This window comes from Equus przewalskii, chromosome 9 (genome assembly GCF_037783145.1).
Source record: "Equus przewalskii isolate Varuska chromosome 9, EquPr2, whole genome shotgun sequence".
Classification (NCBI taxonomy): domain Eukaryota; kingdom Metazoa; phylum Chordata; class Mammalia; order Perissodactyla; family Equidae; genus Equus; species Equus przewalskii.
In genome coordinates this window covers 60,484,220-60,502,592 of record NC_091839.1, presented here as the reverse complement: position 1 = coordinate 60,502,592, position 18,373 = coordinate 60,484,220, and the positions used below count along the sequence as shown (strand labels likewise).

The following is an 18,373-nucleotide window of genomic DNA, read 5'->3' as shown; positions in this document are numbered from 1 at the left end:
GTAGAATACAGGAATTAAATCTACACAGTCACCAGAGTGAACCTTGCTGGGGTTCATACGAGGGGTTTTGCACCAGAGGGCATGCCAGCAGGTTTGGGGAATGGGGGCAAAAGCATCTGAGGCCACATGCCAGGCTTTGCGAAGGGAAGGCAGTGGTGTAGCAAATGTCTTGAGAGTCAGACCACAGCCCCATGAGCTCAGGCTTCACCCTGGAGGAGCCCTAGATGTCAGGACTGCATTGAGACTTCCGCCCTGAATGAGGGAGTCCCATTTATGTGAATGAGACATGCAGGCTTGTATAGTTCACAACCTGCACAACAGTATGCCTTTGCATCACTGGAAGATCTCCTTACTGGTCTCCCCGTCTCATCTTTACCTTGTACTAGCATCCTCTTCTCTACCGTCAAAGAGGAAATCAAAAATGTAGATCTGATCTATCTCTCTCCAGCTTAGACATTTTTTGGTGGTTTCCCACTGACTACAAGATGATATCCACCTTTCTTAGAATGACGTATGAGGCTCCTTAGAAGAGAATTCTGCCTACTTGGTCTGCCTTCCCTCTTATCACCCTGTGCACAGACGACTCTACCATCTCATCATACTGGACTATTTCGGCATGCCCTCAGACACACCATGTTCTTTCATGTTTCTGTGCCTTTGCACTTTCTATTCCCTCTACTTGCAATGCCCTTCCCTGACTTGTCTGTCTCGTGAACTCTTGCTTATTCTTCTATCACCCAATCTCTCTGGCCTCTCCGGACCTCTCTTCCCCCATGCCGAGGTATTGAATTGTCCCTCTCTTGGGAGCTCTTAATTATAGTACCTTGAGTCAGTGGTATGTGGTTGGGGTGGGGGTGCTGGGAGTAATTGTTTAGAATTCCTGCATTATGGTGATAGAAAAAGCAGACCAATTTTTCATTGGTTTTATTGTTTTTAAAACTTCTTCAGGCAATCCCCTTGTTGCCTGTGCTCGGGCAGACTGTTCCCACTGCCTGCCCCCTTGGGACACCATTGCCTAGAAAGTAATTTCTTTACATTTTGACTCCATGATAAGACTGTGAGCTCAAGGCGGTACCTGTGTCGTTTTCATTTGGGTATCATCAGTACCCAGCAGGATGCCTGACATATAGCAGGTGCTACTTCTCAGCTCATCCTGCAGTCCCCAAAGGAGTCCTGTGTCCTCAGAGTAAACCTACCAGGCCCTATCTGACACAGCCCCCTCTACCTTCAGACCTCCTCACTCTTCTCTAGCCACACTGGCCTTGTTGCTCCTTGAACAGACCAGGAATGCTCCCACCACAGGGCCTTTGCCCTGGCTCTTCTATCTGCCTGGACCCACGTGTCCCTGAAGCCCGCTCTCTCTGCTCTTTCAGGTCTTTGCCCATTTTCGTTAGTGAGGCTTTTCCTAAGTACCCTATTTAGAACTGCAAACCTTTCTTCCCTGCCCTGGCACTCCCTAGCCCCTTTCTCTGTTTTATTTTTCTCCACAGCACGTATCACCATCGAACACAGTATACATTTTACTTCTTCATTATGCCTTTCCCCAACAGAATGTCCACTCCCTGAGGGCAGTCTGAAACTGCACCCCCACGATCCCAGGCTTACGGTTTCTGCTTGTGCCTGATAACTGAGATCTGGGGGGCTCCTTCTACTGCAGGCCAGCCCCGTGGCTGGAATGAAAGGATGATGAATTAGATTAAGCCCATAGCCTCGGCATACTTCTTGTGAAGCCACAGGGGAATTCACATCTCTCTGCGTGACCTCTGTCCTACCCCTTTTATGTGAGGGTGGTGAAAAGCACGTTGAAATGCAAAGGGCAGGTAGCCTGGGAGACTGACAGAAAATGCTGTGCACATGTGGTTTCCATGATGAGATACGCAGCTTGCACCCGAAGCCAAGAGCATTTCACGTGCTCACTCTTCCAAAAGCAAAATAGACAACTCCCAGGATAGGGAGAGCCGGAGATGTTTGGGAATTGAGCCTGGGATCTGGAATCCAGATTTTTCTCCAATGGCCTTTGCTCCTGTCATTCTCTCTCCCACAGGAACATGTGCCCACCTGGCTTCAGAACACTCACGTCTACAGCTGGCCCAGGAATAAAAAGAACATCCTGCTGCGGCTGCTCAGAGAGGAAGAGTATGTGGCTCCTCCCCGGGGGCCTCTGCCCACCCTTCAAGTGGTACCCTTGTGACACCTTCCATCCCCAGATCACCGGGCCACGCCACGTCTGGGGCCCTGTTCTGACAAGCACGCCTCTAGCTGAGGCTGTTTGTTTTCAGTCCCTCTCAGAGGGGCCCTCCTACCCCAGAAAACCTGTTCTGCAGAGCACTCTCCCTCCTGGGACCTCACTGACCCTGTCTTTGAAACGGAGGCCGTGGCTGCTCTGCATTCCCTGCTTCTGAAACTCACTGCATGTTCCTCCTAGCAGTCCGACGTGTCCATTTGGGGCCTCTCGGTGCTTAGCAAGTAGATAATATAAGTGATGTTGCAATAAATGTAAATGACCCCACTCTCCCATTGCTTAAGGCTACTTTTATGAGTTAGCCAGATGCTTGTGTGTCCTCAGACCAAACTGATTCATGTACAAATAATAAAATGTTTACTCTTTTGTAAGATTGAGTTTCACTTATCTCAAGGGAGATGGATACGTACTAATTCATAATGATATGGGCGGTTCTTCCAGGGACTTTAATAAAGCTGCTTAGATATAATATTAGATAAATGTAACAGACTACTCTGTATTAAAGGATTAAAGCCAGATATTTAAACAGTCCCTTTTAACATAATCTTGAAAGCTTTATTCTTGCAGTAGAAATTTTTAAAAAAACAACTTTGTATGGCACACAACCATGATTCAAAAAGATTCTAAATAGGGTCTGACTATATATGTAAAAATATTTGTGTTTCGTATGAAATGACAGGGAATACATAAGGCAGGCTAGAACTGTGGTTTGAGAGACCTGTGTGCTAGTCTTGGTTCTACCACTAACTCGCTGTGTGGCTCAAGCAAGTCCTGTCACTGTTCTGAAATTCTGGGGACTCGTTTATAAAATGACATGGACAGAAAGTATCTCGGATGATCCTCAAAGGTTTAAGGTCTAGGACCTAAACTGTAAATACTCTTTTAAGGAATGACTGAGTTTTCATAATTATGTCTCCCAGGGGATAAAACTACATTTTTCTTTTTCTTTTTTTTTTTTTAAAGATTTTTTTATTTTTTCCTTTTTCTCCCCAAAGCCCCCCGGTACATAGTTGTGTATTCTTCGTTGTGGGTTCTCCTAGTTGTGGCATGTGGGACGCTGCCTCAGCGTGGTCTGATGAGCAGTGCCATGTCCGCGCCCAGGATTCGAACTAACGAAACACTGGGCCGCCTGCAGCAGAGCGCGCGAACTTAACCACTCGGCCACGGGGCCAGCCCCAAAACTACATTTTTCTTAACAGAGACATTTTCTTCTTCTTTTTTAATATCTTCATCCTTACATTAATAATTTTAGAAATATATCTTGCTGGTCTGATCTCAAGAAAAAAGGAATACACAAACATACCCATATATTTCACGGCCCGAGAGAGTAAGCCAATATGAAGACTTCTGGGGAGTGAGAGCTCCCGCTTTCTCTTATCTGTCTACTTAACCTCTTAAACAAGGCTCAGTTGTGCTATGAGTTGGTTCAACCCTTGCACGTCACCATAGGGAAAAGACAAATACTTATCAACTCTAAAGAAGAAACCTTACTAATGAATTGCAAAGAACGTTAGTTTTGTTTACATTATAACCTAGATATCTACTGGGTAAGGTGGATGTCTTTGTTTTAAAGAAAAAAAAAGAAAAGAAAAGCTAGTATACCTTAAGTACTCATTTATAAGACTCTATCTCAAGTATCTCTAGCTCTGGAACATTTGAGACCTGGTAGTTTTTCTTGTCTGATTAACTTGAAATGCCTGAAAAATAGCCCAAACGCAAACTTCAACTCTTCTTCCTCTTTTTTTACTATGTTTTTTAGAGGTGACACTATCATTAAGGATTCACACAACTGTAAATAAAATAACATCAGCAATTACTGCTCTGAAATGTTTCTGGTTTGCAAAGGTTTAACAACGGGATGTTATGACCCCTTCTCCCTTCAGAGACCTGTCCTGAGCTCTCAGTGACTCTTCCTACCCCAGGCGGCCGACGAGGGAAGGTCCCTGGTGTTCCGCAAAGAGTCAGCAAAGTGTTACAGCTGGTAGCACTGGTAGCAACATAAAAACCAAAAAGTACACAGATACCACAAACACACACACACACACACACACACACACACACACACACGACACCTGGCCAAGCGATGAAAGTCTGACCCCTGAAAATTCTATGAAATCTGATGACCACGAACATCAAAGGAATTTTAACAACTATTTTAGGGCACTGACACTGAGATTAACACCCGGTTTATTTAGATGTTATCCTGGTCCTCATGCACTCATCTGCAGATATTTTGGGGGTGGAAGTGGGGTAGGGCTGACTCAGAAAAACCTCTGAGCCTCAGGCTTTATTCAGACCTAAAGTGACATTAGGAATGAGGTGTGCAGAAGGCAAGGTGAGATTCTTGTCTAATATTTAGTGACTAACTTAAACTTTAAAATGTAATTTTTAATTTCAGCGACTGGTTTCAAAATATCTGCCTGTTTAGGGGGCCGTCCCAGTGGTGTAGTGGTTAAATTTGCATGCTCCACTTCAGTGGCTCAGGTTCACTGTTTCGGATCCTGGGTGTGGACCTGCACACCGTTCATCAAGCCATGCTGTGGTGGCATCCCACACAGAAGAACTAGAATGGCCTACAACTAGGATTTACAACTAAATACTGAGGCTTTGGGGAGAAAAAAAGAAAAAGAGAAAGATTGGCAACAGATGTTAGTTCAGGGCCAATCTTCCTCACCAAAAAAAAAAAAAAAGAAAAAAAAATCCACCTGTTTAACTTCTATATTATTCAAAGACATCTCAGCTCATGGCTACAATGAAAGTATTAGACTAGCTATTTCTCAGCTCAGTGCTCAGAAAAATTATTGTTGATCCCCTTTTCTTTTTTCCTCTTAAATAAAACACCTATTTAAAGATGGAGTTTTTCTCAGAGTCATTTCAGCAAGGGGAGGCAAGGTCTCCATTTTGAACATTCCGGACCTTGTTTCATGATGTTTTGCCAAGAGCATTTTTCTTAACCTCAGCCACTTCATCAACCACCTCAACCACTTTGCCAAACACCCCATTGTCACCATCACCTTTGCCAAATGGATTGCAAAGTCCTATGATCATTGGGAAATGATCCAGAAAGAGTCTCTCAAAACACAGGATCTTTCTGTTTCTTCTTAATGAACCAAAAAGAATCAGGAGACCCACCTCCTAGTGACAAATGAAAAGGGAAGGAAGGTTCGACTGTGGGAAAATACCACAAAGAAGAAATGCCTCTCACCCTGAAGAATTATGCACTATTTTTCAAGACAAATGGCGCTATATGAGCCCACCAACCAAATAAACAACAAAAACCAGAAAGGAAGAAAGAAAGCACTGGAATCAATTTAATTCTCGTCTCATTTATTTCTGTCATGGAATTTGCAGTCTGGAAAGGACCCCAGAAATCACGCCCCTCTGCAGTTTTGTTTTATGCACGAGAAAAGTGGGGCCCATGGAAACCATGGTTTGTCGACGTTCACCCCAGGACTAGAACCCAGGTATCCTGGTTTCCAGTCTGCAGGCATTTATTTGGTGAACCTAGAAAGCTTCCTGGCTTTTGATGGTAGATTTGTTCAGCAAATGACCCAGCATCTCCCGGAGGTAAACTGAGCCTCATGAAAGTAGGAGGCCCTCAGGAAGATGCATCCCTGTCCTCTGGTGGCTGGAGGATTAAATGATCATGTTGCAACTTGTTCTGTGGGAAATCCTCTGGGGAATTAATTATTACTGTGATTATATGAAGTGTGACTCTCCTGAAGTAGTTTGGCATATTTATTTTATACCAGTATTATATGAAACCAAGGCACATTTTAAAAGATCTTGACACCCACCTGAAGCTTACAGGCAAAACCTGCTACTAGATCAATTTCTTTTATTTTGGTTTGACCAATCTCCAAAACAAACAACAGTGAAACAGGATTTTATTTTTAAATACTGTGGTATTCATTTTTCCCTCAGACTTCTGATTCTACAAGAGTGGCACTCGTTAGAATGATACACGGCTGTTTGAAATATCTGCATTACCTTTCGGACGGAGAAATGGGTCATGCTAACTCTCCTTCCAGTGGGGGAAGGCTGCAGGAAGGGCTCCCTTTATCAGGAGGCACATCGACAATGCAAGGAGCCTAGCTCAATCAATCTAGCTGGCATTCTGGGAGGCCTTGTGCCCAGGCAGGATAGCATAGTAACTTCATACTGACTTGTTCCATTTTCTATTGGAAAAAGCTTTCAGATAGAATCACAGCATACTCGGTGGGAGGTAGGAGGCTTTTGCAGACCCTAGGCAGTCACGTACTGCCGAGCCCCCACCCTCACCCCTACCCCCGTGTGCCACAGTCCCTCTATCTGTGACCGTGCATTTGCTCCCAAATCCTTAACCTCAAGCCAAGCAGGTGGGACCTGTAAGAGGAATGCTCAGGGTAGTTCAGCTCTCTGCTTCTCAAGGAGCATATGAGTATGGGTCTAGGTCACACTTCCCTGGGTGTTTAGGAAGTGATATTTGAGCCTTTGCTAAACAATAAATGTCTTGGACCCAAGTGTACCTGGGCAAAGGTGACCATGTTCTGGGCCTCCCTGCTCTTTTCTAGAAACACTTGTCTGGAAGGAGTAATTGCAGCCCCCAGATCTCCTAGGACTTGTAAACTAAAACCATGAGGGGACACACTTCTTGTCCCTTGCCTGACCTCCCTTTGCTCCCTTCACCAGGAAGGCGCTGATGGTAGACGGCAGCTGGGGAGAGCAGGGAGAGAGAGCGCACGAGAGAGAACTCATGCCTGATGGATCCCATTAGGCTTAGTGTGCAAAGCAAGTTGAGATGAAGTAGCTGCTCTGGTATGCGTCCAAAACTGCTGTTCTATTTTTAGTCTCCCCCGCGTGCTTCTTAGCCCCGCGTGTACGCCTGGGCACCTGGATCGGCAGCAAAACATGGAACTGAGCCACTCATTTGTAAAACTGGAAGGAAGGAGGCCATTGATGCCCGGCTTGTTTATCGCTGACAGGGAAGGCGGACCTGGAATGTTAATGAGGACGGCTCTCTGAAGCATGCCTTCATGGTTAGCTAGGAGTTCAAAGGAGGAGGCAGCCTCGTCCTGTGCCGAACAAATGTGAACCGTTGATAGAGGGAAGGAGAAATCAATTATGCTGTTGCAGGCTTCCATGTCATTGTGTTGGAGTTGTTAGAAAAGGTAGGACAAGGACCAGATCTCAGAAGGAAACAAAGCCACATGGCCTTGAAGTATAACGAGTTTGCCATGGCAACTGATGGAAACGAGCCTCCCGGGCACTGAGCAGGTGTGTTATCTTACAGAATAAACATACTTCTCTCACTCCCTGGTTTTTATAATAAAACCTGTGTTTGGATTACTTTCCCTTCCTCTTTGTTACCCGGAGAAGTTGGCTGTTGCTCAATGAGCCCAAGGCTCTAGTGAGGGAAATGTAATCAGTGTTATCAAAAGGGCTGCTTTGGAAAAGCTGGCACTCGGCTTGGCTGCCAGCCTTGTCAGTGGGCAGCAGCTGGGCTGCAGGTAGCTGTCTAGCCTTTGCCACCTTCCAGGCGATGCCCTCCATAGAAAGCCACTTGTTCACGCATTCATCGAGGCATAACAGGGAGGCCGGGCTCTCAGGCTGGTGAGGGTCAAAAGCTGCCTTCTGCCGAGAGGAGGAGAAATGTGTTCAGGTGAGGCTGGGAGCTGACCAATTTTCAGCCTCCTGTGTTATCTGGGATGTGGGCCAAGGGTTCCTTCAGTTCAGGGATTAACTGATTCCATCTTCCAATCTGTTGTTATCTACAGAGTTCAGTTACTCAGAAATGTGCAGAGAGCTGCTATTTCCCTGAGCCTTAAATCCCTCTCAAATGGGTTCTGGGGTGGTAGATTCCCACGTCTGAAATGTACACAAAATGTGGAGGTTTTATAAACCCCCCCCAAGTTAAAAGGAAAAGTCTACTTTTTATTGTTATGAGGCCAAAAATAATGATAAAGCAAGATAGTCAAATTTTTATTGTTTTTAATTTGTGACTAAAAGAAAACTTCTGGGCCGGCTCCGTGGCCGAGTGGTTAAGTTCACGCACTCCGCTGCGGTGACCCAGGGTTCCAATCCTGGGCGCGGACATGGCACCGATCGTCAGGCCATGTTGAGGCGGTGTCCCACATCCCACAGCTGGAAGGACCTGCAACTAAGGTATACAACTGTGTACCGGGGGGGTGGGGGGGGCGGGTTGGGGAGATAAAGCAGGAAAAAAAAAAAAGATTGGCAACAGTTGTTAGCCCAGGTGCCAATCTTTAAAAAATAATAATAATAAAAGAAAACTTCTTCCACTCTAGCTTCAAATTGATTTTCAAAACAAGATGCTCATTCACAACGGGCTCCCAGAACACAGACAATTCTAAACTGGGCTGTGGCAAAACCAGTGAACTGAGGAGAACTTGTACATCCAGGGCCAGCCGGCTCCGTGAAGAGCTGTCAAGCTGTGGCTGATGTTGCACAGCACAGCCCCTCCCCACTTCTGTGTGTGCTCCTTCTTTCCTCCCAGACGCCTAGGACCTCCTCTCTTGCCCCTCTCCTCCAGCCCTATCCTCCCAGTCCATGCCCTGGCTGCCCCTTCACACATCACCTTACCTTTGACCCTAATAGGAAAAAAAAAAAAAAAAAAACGGCTGACTGAGGACCAATTTAAACTCTGGTGTCAGTGGAGGAAAGAGTTTCATACACCAACCCTCCCAGGCAAAATGGTATCACAAAGTTCAGGCACTAAACCACGTTGTGAGGGGAGCTTAAGGAGGCCGTTCCAAAGTGGGCAGGCAGGGCCTTTCCACATTCACGGTTTTCAAATTCAGTGCTCTGAACTAGGTCTTTGGATCCCACGAAGCAGAAGTTCCTGACACCCTAGTGTGAGCACGGGAGGTCTGCTTCCATCATGTACCATTTCAATCGAAAGTGTCATTCAAAAGCTAATCCCAGGAAGGTCACAGAGAAGGAATTAAGCAGCAGATAATAGATCAGCAACAAATCTCCAACTACTTATTAAATGCCTACTATGTGCATGGTACTATGCTTCGCATGAAGATGAGTGACACGTGCTCTTGCCCTGCAAGTATTTAAAATCTAGCTGGGAAGATAGGACATAAGATGAAAAGCTCACACCCAAGGCAGTGTACAGTAAATGCTAAGCAGGTGGGCCAGCTGGTCCCTTTCCCTGACCTTCACTATGACCCAGGACTGGGCACACACTTATGCAGTTTCAAGGTCAGATCTTCAAAGAAGCAGATGACTGGAGATTTTTCCTAATAAATAGAAGAGCTGCTCACTCCTTCTCCCCCCATACAGCTTTTAGATTATAATATTCAGAATCCCTATAAATCACCATGTAAATGAGGTCCGAGATTAGGAGACAGAATGTAAGAAATGGGAAAGGATGAAAAAGCACCACAGAGTGTGCATATTAAACCAATAAATGACAAGGCAGCCCACAGGGCATATACATCAGCCCTCTCTAAAGAGCAGCCGAGGCCCATGCATGCCTCAAAGGGCCTGACAGCACTGCAGAAGTGGGAAGGTGAGGATACGCTTTTACACGCAACCTTCACATCTGGAAAGGCAGAAACCGGGCGATGGAGGGTCGGCTGGGAGAGAGCAAATGGAATTCTGCACTCTCAGTGGGGTGTGGGGGAAGGTTTGAAGTTCAGCCTGTCAGCTAAATATACAAATAACTGAGAGAGAAAGCAGAAAATGATAATTTGCTGGAAAGGGCAAAGAAACTCTCTCCATGAATGAATGTTGGCACTGTCCGATTTCCTCAAACAAAATCTGTGGCAGAAAACACTGACCAGGCTGAATCTGTGATGTTTTAAACACGTTTCTCACTCTAGCATGGTGTGGCTTTGTAATCAGACAAACCAGAGTTTGAATCCCAGTTCACTTACTGACTAGTTATGTGACCTTAGGCAAGTTACTTAACCTCTCAATCTCAGCCACGAAGTGGGGACAACAGAACCAACTCCCAGGGAGGCTGTCAGGATAAGGTAAGATGGATGACATAAAGCTTCTAGAATAGTGCCTGGCATATAGTAAAGACTCAATAAATCTTCCTTCCTTTCTTGTCCTTTCATTCTTGCTTTCTAGCTCATAATTAATGATTATTTATGGGGACTTTGAATATTATCTCCAAAAAGTCAAATAGCAAATTCTAACAAAAAATTTTTTCATTTTAAAAGTGAAGCCTTAGGCGAGGTCAACCTATGAAGTTTTTTTTTTTTCTCACTTTTTTTTATTAAGGTTATGAAAGTTAACATCCTTGTGAAATTACAGTTGTACATCATTATTAGTCTTGTTGTAGGTACACCATTTCCCCCCTAGTGCCCTCCCGCCATCCCCCTTTCCCCTGGCAACCACTGATCAGTTCTCTTTGTCCTCAACCTATGAACTTTTAAGCTTAAAACTTCCATCCAGTTTTTCAGAGGAGCTAATCAGCTACTTTGTTTTCTTAGTAAGACCTGGAAGCGGCCATAGCAGACTCACAGAGCAATCACAGCCATCTGGAGACAGCCTCCTCTCCTCCGACGTCTTGCTAAGGAGCAAGACTCCCAGCAGCAGTGGTTGGAATGATTAAAGGTCCAACATACCAAACTTGGCAGTGATGTTAGACTTTAAAGGAAACTAACTTTAGAGATTCACAATGGGGCCTCGAAAATAGGATAACGGATTTGAAAGTATTTTGAAAAGTAATTTGAAAGGCAGTATTGTGTTCATATTATACCTATTATTAAAAAGGAAATGTTGAATTCAGGCTGGGAAAACTGCTATGCTCTCCTCTGGGTCTGCTTTTCCAAGAAACAAGTTATCATTGTCTTCTCCAACACAGCCCACTCTGAACTATCTCCCCAGCGAAGAAAAGGGGGGAGGGCTGCTTAAGCAAACGTTTAAACAGAACGAGAGTTATCACATTGGTTAGCGTTTCTCAAACCTCTTTTTTTTTTTTAAAGGAAACAAGTTCTCTTGAAACTGCCCCCCTGTTGACTCAAATAATTTTCATCATATTGTTCCTTAAATATGCACCAATATACAATTAGGTATAAATGCTTTTACGCGTAGCTCATTAAAAACTATAAGAATACAAAGTGAAAAAGTTCTAGAGATCTGTTGCACAACAATGTGAATATACTCAATGCTACCAAACTGTACACTTAAAAATGGTTAAGATGGTAAATTTTATATGTGTTTCTTACCACAATTAAAAAAATCTATAAGAACAAATCAAATAAAAACAAAATCACCAGATAAATTCAAATAAAAAACATTAATTTGGTGTAAAGGTGGTAATATTTTGCTGACATTAAACAGCCAATGTTGATTTAATTACAATTTATACACATAATTATAAAAGTATAATAAGAAATTTTACCCATTTTATGTTGCAACTGTTGACTTATTTGATTTTGAGCATGATGGACAGTCATTATCATTATTATAACTTTTCTTCCCATCAGGTCACTCATTTGAAACCATCAGTTGGCTATTTTAATTGGTCCAACTGACTTAAAAGTGGTGCTCTCCAAAATATGATAATGTTAAATTAAAAAAAAAAACTTCTAATGAAAAGTTCTTCATGGAGAATACTTGGAAGTTGGCATGTGATATAAACACAGAATCAAACCAATACATCTCCTTATACCCTGAATAAAGTGACCGCTTTGCCTAGCTTCTTTTGAGTTCCACCCGTGCTACCATGAAACCTGTAATGACTCAGTTTTCTTGCCATTTTCCCCTATTTGAACCATTGTGAAGTATAAAACTTCATTTATACTGCTGCCATGATTCATTTGGCCTTCATTTTGCATGAATGCATCATTTGTGTATGAGGTCGGCCCAGTTCTTTTCTCATTAGCCTGTGACAATTAAAGTAGCATGGTTATTTTTATGATGGAAAATAAAAATTAATTTATTAAATAAATTAAAAGACTACACTTAATAATTGCATCTTACGACTGAAAAGGAGCGGTTTTAGCTTTACAACTGGTAAGATAATTCAATATGATTTTTATCAAACAGAAAGCAAGATGGTTTCTGTTATTTTGATGCCAAGAATGCCAATCTAAAGACTATAAACACTGTGATGTACAGCATGGTGACTATGGCTAATAATACTGTGTCGCATATAGGAAAGTTGCTAAAAGAGTAGATCCTAAAAAAATAAGTAAAGACTACCAACACATTAAAAGCTAAATATTGCTGGGGGCCAGTCTGTGGCCGAGTGGTTAAGTTCGTTCGTACCCTCCACTTCAGTGGCCCAGGGTTTCACCATTTCAGATCCCAGGCACGGACCTAGCACGGCTCATCTAGCCATGTTGAGGCGGCGTCCTGCATACCAGAACTAGAAGGACCTATGACTAGAATATACAACTATGTACAGGGGCGGGGGCGCTTTGAAGAGAAGAAGTAGAAAAGATTGGCAACAGATGTTAGCTCAGGGCCAATCTTTAAAAAAATAGAAAAGTTAAATATAGCCATGTTAGCCATCACATGGTGCCAACTCAATTTTAAACACAAAGCATTGACACTCAAAGTATGAGGTTATAAAATGAACACCCCAGGTGAGCCAAGTGGCTCACATTTTACGTTTTTTTAGATCATCGTTGAAACGAAAACACATTATTACTGACGGACCATCAATAATATACATACAGACTTCTCTAGTTTGAGGAGAAACTGATATTATATACATAGACCCCACAAATCTTTAAAGACTTAGAACACCAGGAAAGAGGAGGGAGGAGGGCATCCATGAGAGGGAGGTCTGGTGCAGGGTGTCGGGACGAGAGGGACATCCCTGCACAGGGTCAGCTTGGCTCAGGGTCAGAACCAAAGAGGTCTGAGAGGGTGGCTCAGTGCAGGGTGTCGGATCGCAGGTGGTTTGAGGATGGGTGGCAGGGCAGCCCAGCATGGGGTTTCAGAGCCCACGTGGGAGGAGGGGAGTGTTCTTGCAAAGGGACAGTCTAACGTGCGGTGTTAGAGTCCAGGCCAGCTGAAGAGGGTATCCCTCTAGAGCGGCGGCGTGGTGTGGGTTTTCGGAGCCCAGGCAGGGTGAGGGGGTGTCTCTGTAGGAAGGTGGTCCAGCACAGGTGTTATAGCCAAAGCAGGTGTGCTACCTACAGAACACGGCATCTGAGCTTCCTGATAAACACAGCATGTGACATTCCTGACAAAGACAGACAACTTAATCATGAGAAAACATCCAACAACACAAATTGAGGGACATTCTACAAAATGACTGGCCTATATCTTTTAAAAGTGTCAAGGACATGAAAGTCAGGGAAAGACGGAGGAACTATTCCAGATTGAAGGAGACTAAGGAGACGTGAGGAATCATTGCACCATGTGGTTCTGAACAGCAATCCTTTTGCTAAAGTTATGTTCTTGGGCCATGGAGAAACTTGACTGGAATCTGAGGTTTAGCCCCCAATGTATCAATGTTAATTTCCAAATTTTGCTGAACTAGAGTTATGGAGAAAAATGTCTCTGTCTGAGGAAACGTGCTCTATGATATTCAGGGGTAATGGGCAAATCAGATCGGCAACTTTCTTTCAAATGGTCTGGGGGAGAAAAGGTCTTTGTACTTTCAACTTTTCAGAAAATTTGAGACTGTCTCCAAATTTAAAATTTAATAATACAATGTTAAGTTTTTTTTTTTTTAAAGATTTTATTTTTTCCTTTTTCTCCCCGAAGCCCCCTGGTACATAATTGTACATTCTTCGTTGTGGGTCCTTCTAGTTGTGGCATGTGGGACGCTGCCTCAGCGTGGCTTGATGAGCGGTGCCTTGTCCACACCCAGGACTGGAACCAACGAAACACTGGGCCGCCTGCAGCGGAGAGTGCGAACTTAACCACTCGGCCACAGGGTCAGCCCCCAATGTTAAGTTTTTTAAAAAAAGGATTAAAATTCATGTATATGTATGACCAACTATATAGAACTATCTTCCAAAAGAGTAAGAGTTTTCATTGAGCAGTTGTTATGCGTCAGATACTGGACTAAGCAGTTTGCATCCCTGATCTATTTAAACTTTACTCCAGTCTTACAAAGTGGGTATACTAGTGTCATTCTACAGATAAGGAATCTGAGGCTCAGAGAAGCTAAGTAACTTGTCCAGGTTCTTAATTAACCTATTGTACTGTTCAAGAAAAAGCCTAGAAAAAACGCCCAGAACGTTAATAGCAGTAGTCTCTGAGCAGTGGGACTATGAATGACTTTTCATTTCCCTTTTACAGTTTTCCCTCTTTTCCAAAATAACCACAGTAGCATGTTGCTTTTGCAATTAGAAAAAAAGAGAAAGCTGTCATTTAAAAAATCATTTGTTGTGGAGTACTGTTATAAAAATATGCTGATTATTCAAATCCATATTGAACAACCTAAACTATTAATAGTGATATTATCTCTTAGTAGTGATTTTCATTTTTCAATTTTTGCTTCTCTGTAATTTATTGTTTCTATAATTAATTCTTTCATTCATTCAACAAATACAGAGCATCTGCTATGATTTATTTTTATGAGAAGAAAAAATTTTAAAAGAAAAAATGTACAATGTCAGCCCAAAGTTGTAAATTTTATTCAAAAAAGGAGGAAGGAAAGATATATATGCTCAGAAAAAGACTGGGCACCAAAATGTTACTAGCAATTATGTTTCGGTGGTGAGTTAGTGGAAATGTTATCTTTTCTGAGTACCTTTCTATGCTTTCCCAGTTTTCAACAATATATATTACTTATATATTCTATCCATGGCTGTGTCTCCAGTGCTTAGAAGAGTACCTGGCACATAGTAGGAGTTCAAGAAGATTTCTTGAACAAATGAATGCTTTTGAGTATAAATACCCCCAAAATAGTTCTTAAAAACAGCATGGACCTTCATTTATTCAGTCCGTTATGGTAGGTGGCAAACTTTGCACTCAACCTATGCTACTCTATGCTGGAGAAGACACAGAGAAGGCCCAGGTGTAGCAGGGAGTTCCAGTTGCCATTTACTGGGTGGTAGTGATGGGGAGAGCCATGTTACAGGATGACAGGGTGAGCAGAAATGGGGGACACACTATTCAGAAAAACACCACAGTGTTGTTTTGTCGTATTTGTTAAGAATTTTACTCAACGTATTTCCAGGAGAATGGGAGGCAACACATCACTGTCCCAGTGTCCAATGAGGATAGACCCCATGTTGTAATAGCTGGGTTTCTTGGTAGCGCTATCTGAGGTTCACAGAGGAATGGCGGGGTGAGATGAGGTTGGGATGACTCAGTCATTTTCTCCTATTTTGCTTGTAATTATGAAGCTCACTTCTCTGGTTTTATAAATTAACTTGGGTCATAAGTCCAAAGAGAGACCAGATATGAGGCCAATGTGGGGACAGAAGTCCCTTTGCTGGTACATGAATCAGGCTGACTGCCCCAGCATCTATATCTCCACTTGGCTGTCCAACTTTGACTCATGTATGGGGGAAGTTATATGCTATGGTGATATTGCCAAGTTAGAAGAGTCTCAAAAACCACCTGAGGCAGTCCTTATGTGTGTCCAGGCACTACTAGGAGAAACAAACCTTTGAAGTCATCCTCAAATCTCCTCCTTCTCTTACAACCAACACATTGGCAAATTCTGTTGGTTTTACCTTCGAACTATGTCCACAATCTGACCACTACCCCGTCTCTTACCTCACCTGGATTACTGAAACAGCCTCTTAACCACTCTCTGCTTCAATCCTTGGCCCCCTGCTGTATTTTCCACACAGCAGCCACAGCAGCTTTTAAAGCCTAACTCAGATTGTGTCTTTACACAAAAATCTACAACGGCCAGAGCTCTTGCAGTAAGGCCCTACCTTGTGTCCCCAGCTCTCGGTTATCTCTCTGACCTAATTTTCTACAGCTTTCCCCTTGCTCACTCCAGTCTAGCCACCTGGACCTCCTAGTTGTTTCTCAAACACGCCAGGCACACTTTGCCCTTGCTGTATCCCTTGCAGGAAATTGCCCCGTGCCCATCCAAATGGCCCTCTTAGAATCTCTCCTCAAATGTCACCTTATCAGAGAGACCTTTCCTGACCACCTATATCAAGTAGAAACCAGCTATCCAGACATCATCTCCTTTACCTGGCTTTGTTTCTTCATAGCAACTGTCATCATCTGGGACAGTTCTGCCCACCAAGTGTGTCCGATTTTCCCAAACACAGGGTATGATTGCACTTCTTCGCCTTTTGAAGTTGGGTACAGCCACGTGACTTGCTTTGCCTAGTGACATCTGAGTAGAAGTGCCATGTATCACTTTCAGGTGTAAGCTTTAAAAGCCAGTGAGAAATTCACCACTCTATCTTCCTCTCTCTCACGGAGACTAGCCATACTCCAGATGGTGGTTCTCCAGGCAGCCTCGGTCCCAGAGTGAAGTTGCACAGAACAGAGCTCCCAGCTGAGCTGCAAGGAACACGCAGTGTAAGTGAGAAATAAACTGTTATTTTAAGCCACTGAGATACTGAGTTGTTTACTGCCACAAAATAACTAGCCTATCCTGATTGACACATTCTCTGACACATTACATATTTATTTGTTTACTGTCTCCCCCTGCCCCCTCTCCCAGTGTAATCTCTAGGATGGCAGGACTCTCTCTGTTCACTGTTGTATCTCCAGTGCCTGGAACAGTGCCTGGCCCATCACAGGTACTCAATAAATAATTGTTGGCTGACTGAATGAATGATAAATTGATCACACCAATTGAAATAGGAAGATTTAACAATGGCAGGTGAATCTAATCCTAGACTCATCTACAAAAACATTTATTCTACCTGATCTGAATGTCAACACATGGTTCCGGATTCAAGATCAGAAGTGTGGCCGCTTCTCTCAGCAGACAGTTTGAAAACACAAATCGCCTATGGGTACGTAACATAGCTGGTCCTGAAAGCACATAAAGTAGCTAAAGTTGCAACACAAATGGAGGTCTGGCACACTGCTGAGGGGACTCAGTGACAGCCATAAATAAAAAGCATTAGCAGTGTTTGTGTCGATGCTGAATGCTGATGTGGTTTCCTTTCCCTGTGTGGACATTAGCATTTGTAATGAACTGAGCTTCAGAGGCCCGGGATTTGATCTGCCGTTATCATAAATTGGTGTATGAGCCCCTCTCAGGACTTCTGCAAAAGCAGTGTGTGCTTTTGTGCGCTGCTTTCTTTTCACGTGCTTCCTCCTGGTATGCGTGAATTTGGATGGGGATAATGCATTTCCTGTATCATGTGGCACAGCACAAGGAAACTCATTGTATCCCTTCAGAGGAAGAGTACATCTGTAAGTAGTTTTTAAGAGTGTACTGAAGGATCTTGTTAGGGTGACTTATTCTCCCAGTTCCATTTGGTTGATGAAGTGGATCACGTGACAGAAGTGCATAATGAACTGCTTCAGCTGCTGCCAGTGGGAAGCTCAACCTATAAAATGCGAAACCTCATGGCTTCATTGAGGGCATAGCAAGCTGATCACATAAGAGAGAAGCTGCCTCAGTCTGAGTTGTCATTTCTTACTGTCGCATACAATACACCAGTGTTACTAGGGCTTTTGCTTTTACTTCCCTCCAAAGTAACTGCCTTTCCAGTTTATTCCTAATTCGAACTGGAAAGGCAGTCATTTCTGCATACAATTCCCTAAAGAGCAAACATTATTAAGATGTGCAAGTAATCCTCTATGAAACGCATTTGCAAGGAGTCTTTATGTTTTATCATTAAAAAAGGAAACATATATTTACATCAGAGAGCAGGGGCTTTTTCCCTCCTCACCATCTCTTTTCCTCCCACCCTTTTTTATATTTCTTTTCTTTCCCTGTTCCACTAGCTTTTTTTTTTTCTCTTTATACTCACCGGTAATTCCCTAACAACTGCAATCATAAGGGATATAATTTGTCTCCCATTTTCCACAGGTGGCACAGAACAGTGATATCCAAGCCAAAAAACACAAGTGATGAATCTATTCCAGGAGTGGTCCAATGTGCAGCTCACTCTGGATGCTTCTGGGTCACTAAGGAACACAGAGTGCATGGAGAAATAAAAAGCAATAGTGCAAACGCTAGTCCTAGATATGATGATTGGGGAAATGATGAAAAAGGCTATAAATCAACTCAGTTAACTTCTCCTACAGAGCTAGGCACTGTGCAGGGGG

The 18,373-nt window shown here is 43.4% G+C and overlaps 1 protein-coding gene across 18 annotated transcripts in view; it reads left to right on the top strand.

Moving 5' to 3' along the window:
- TRAF3IP2 (TRAF3 interacting protein 2) overlaps nucleotides 1-2,613 on the top strand; it is a 40,395-nt gene extending 37,782 nt beyond the window's left edge. For all 18 annotated transcript variants that reach the window (XM_008514800.2, XM_070559303.1, XM_008514803.2 and 15 more), the window contains one exon: nucleotides 2,045-2,613. In XM_008514800.2, coding sequence (XP_008513022.1) covers nucleotides 2,045-2,191 — 147 coding nt within the window. In that variant the 3' untranslated portion in view covers nucleotides 2,192-2,613. The remainder of the gene's footprint in view (nucleotides 1-2,044) is intronic.
- The last annotated feature ends 15,760 nt before the right edge of the window (nucleotides 2,614-18,373 follow it).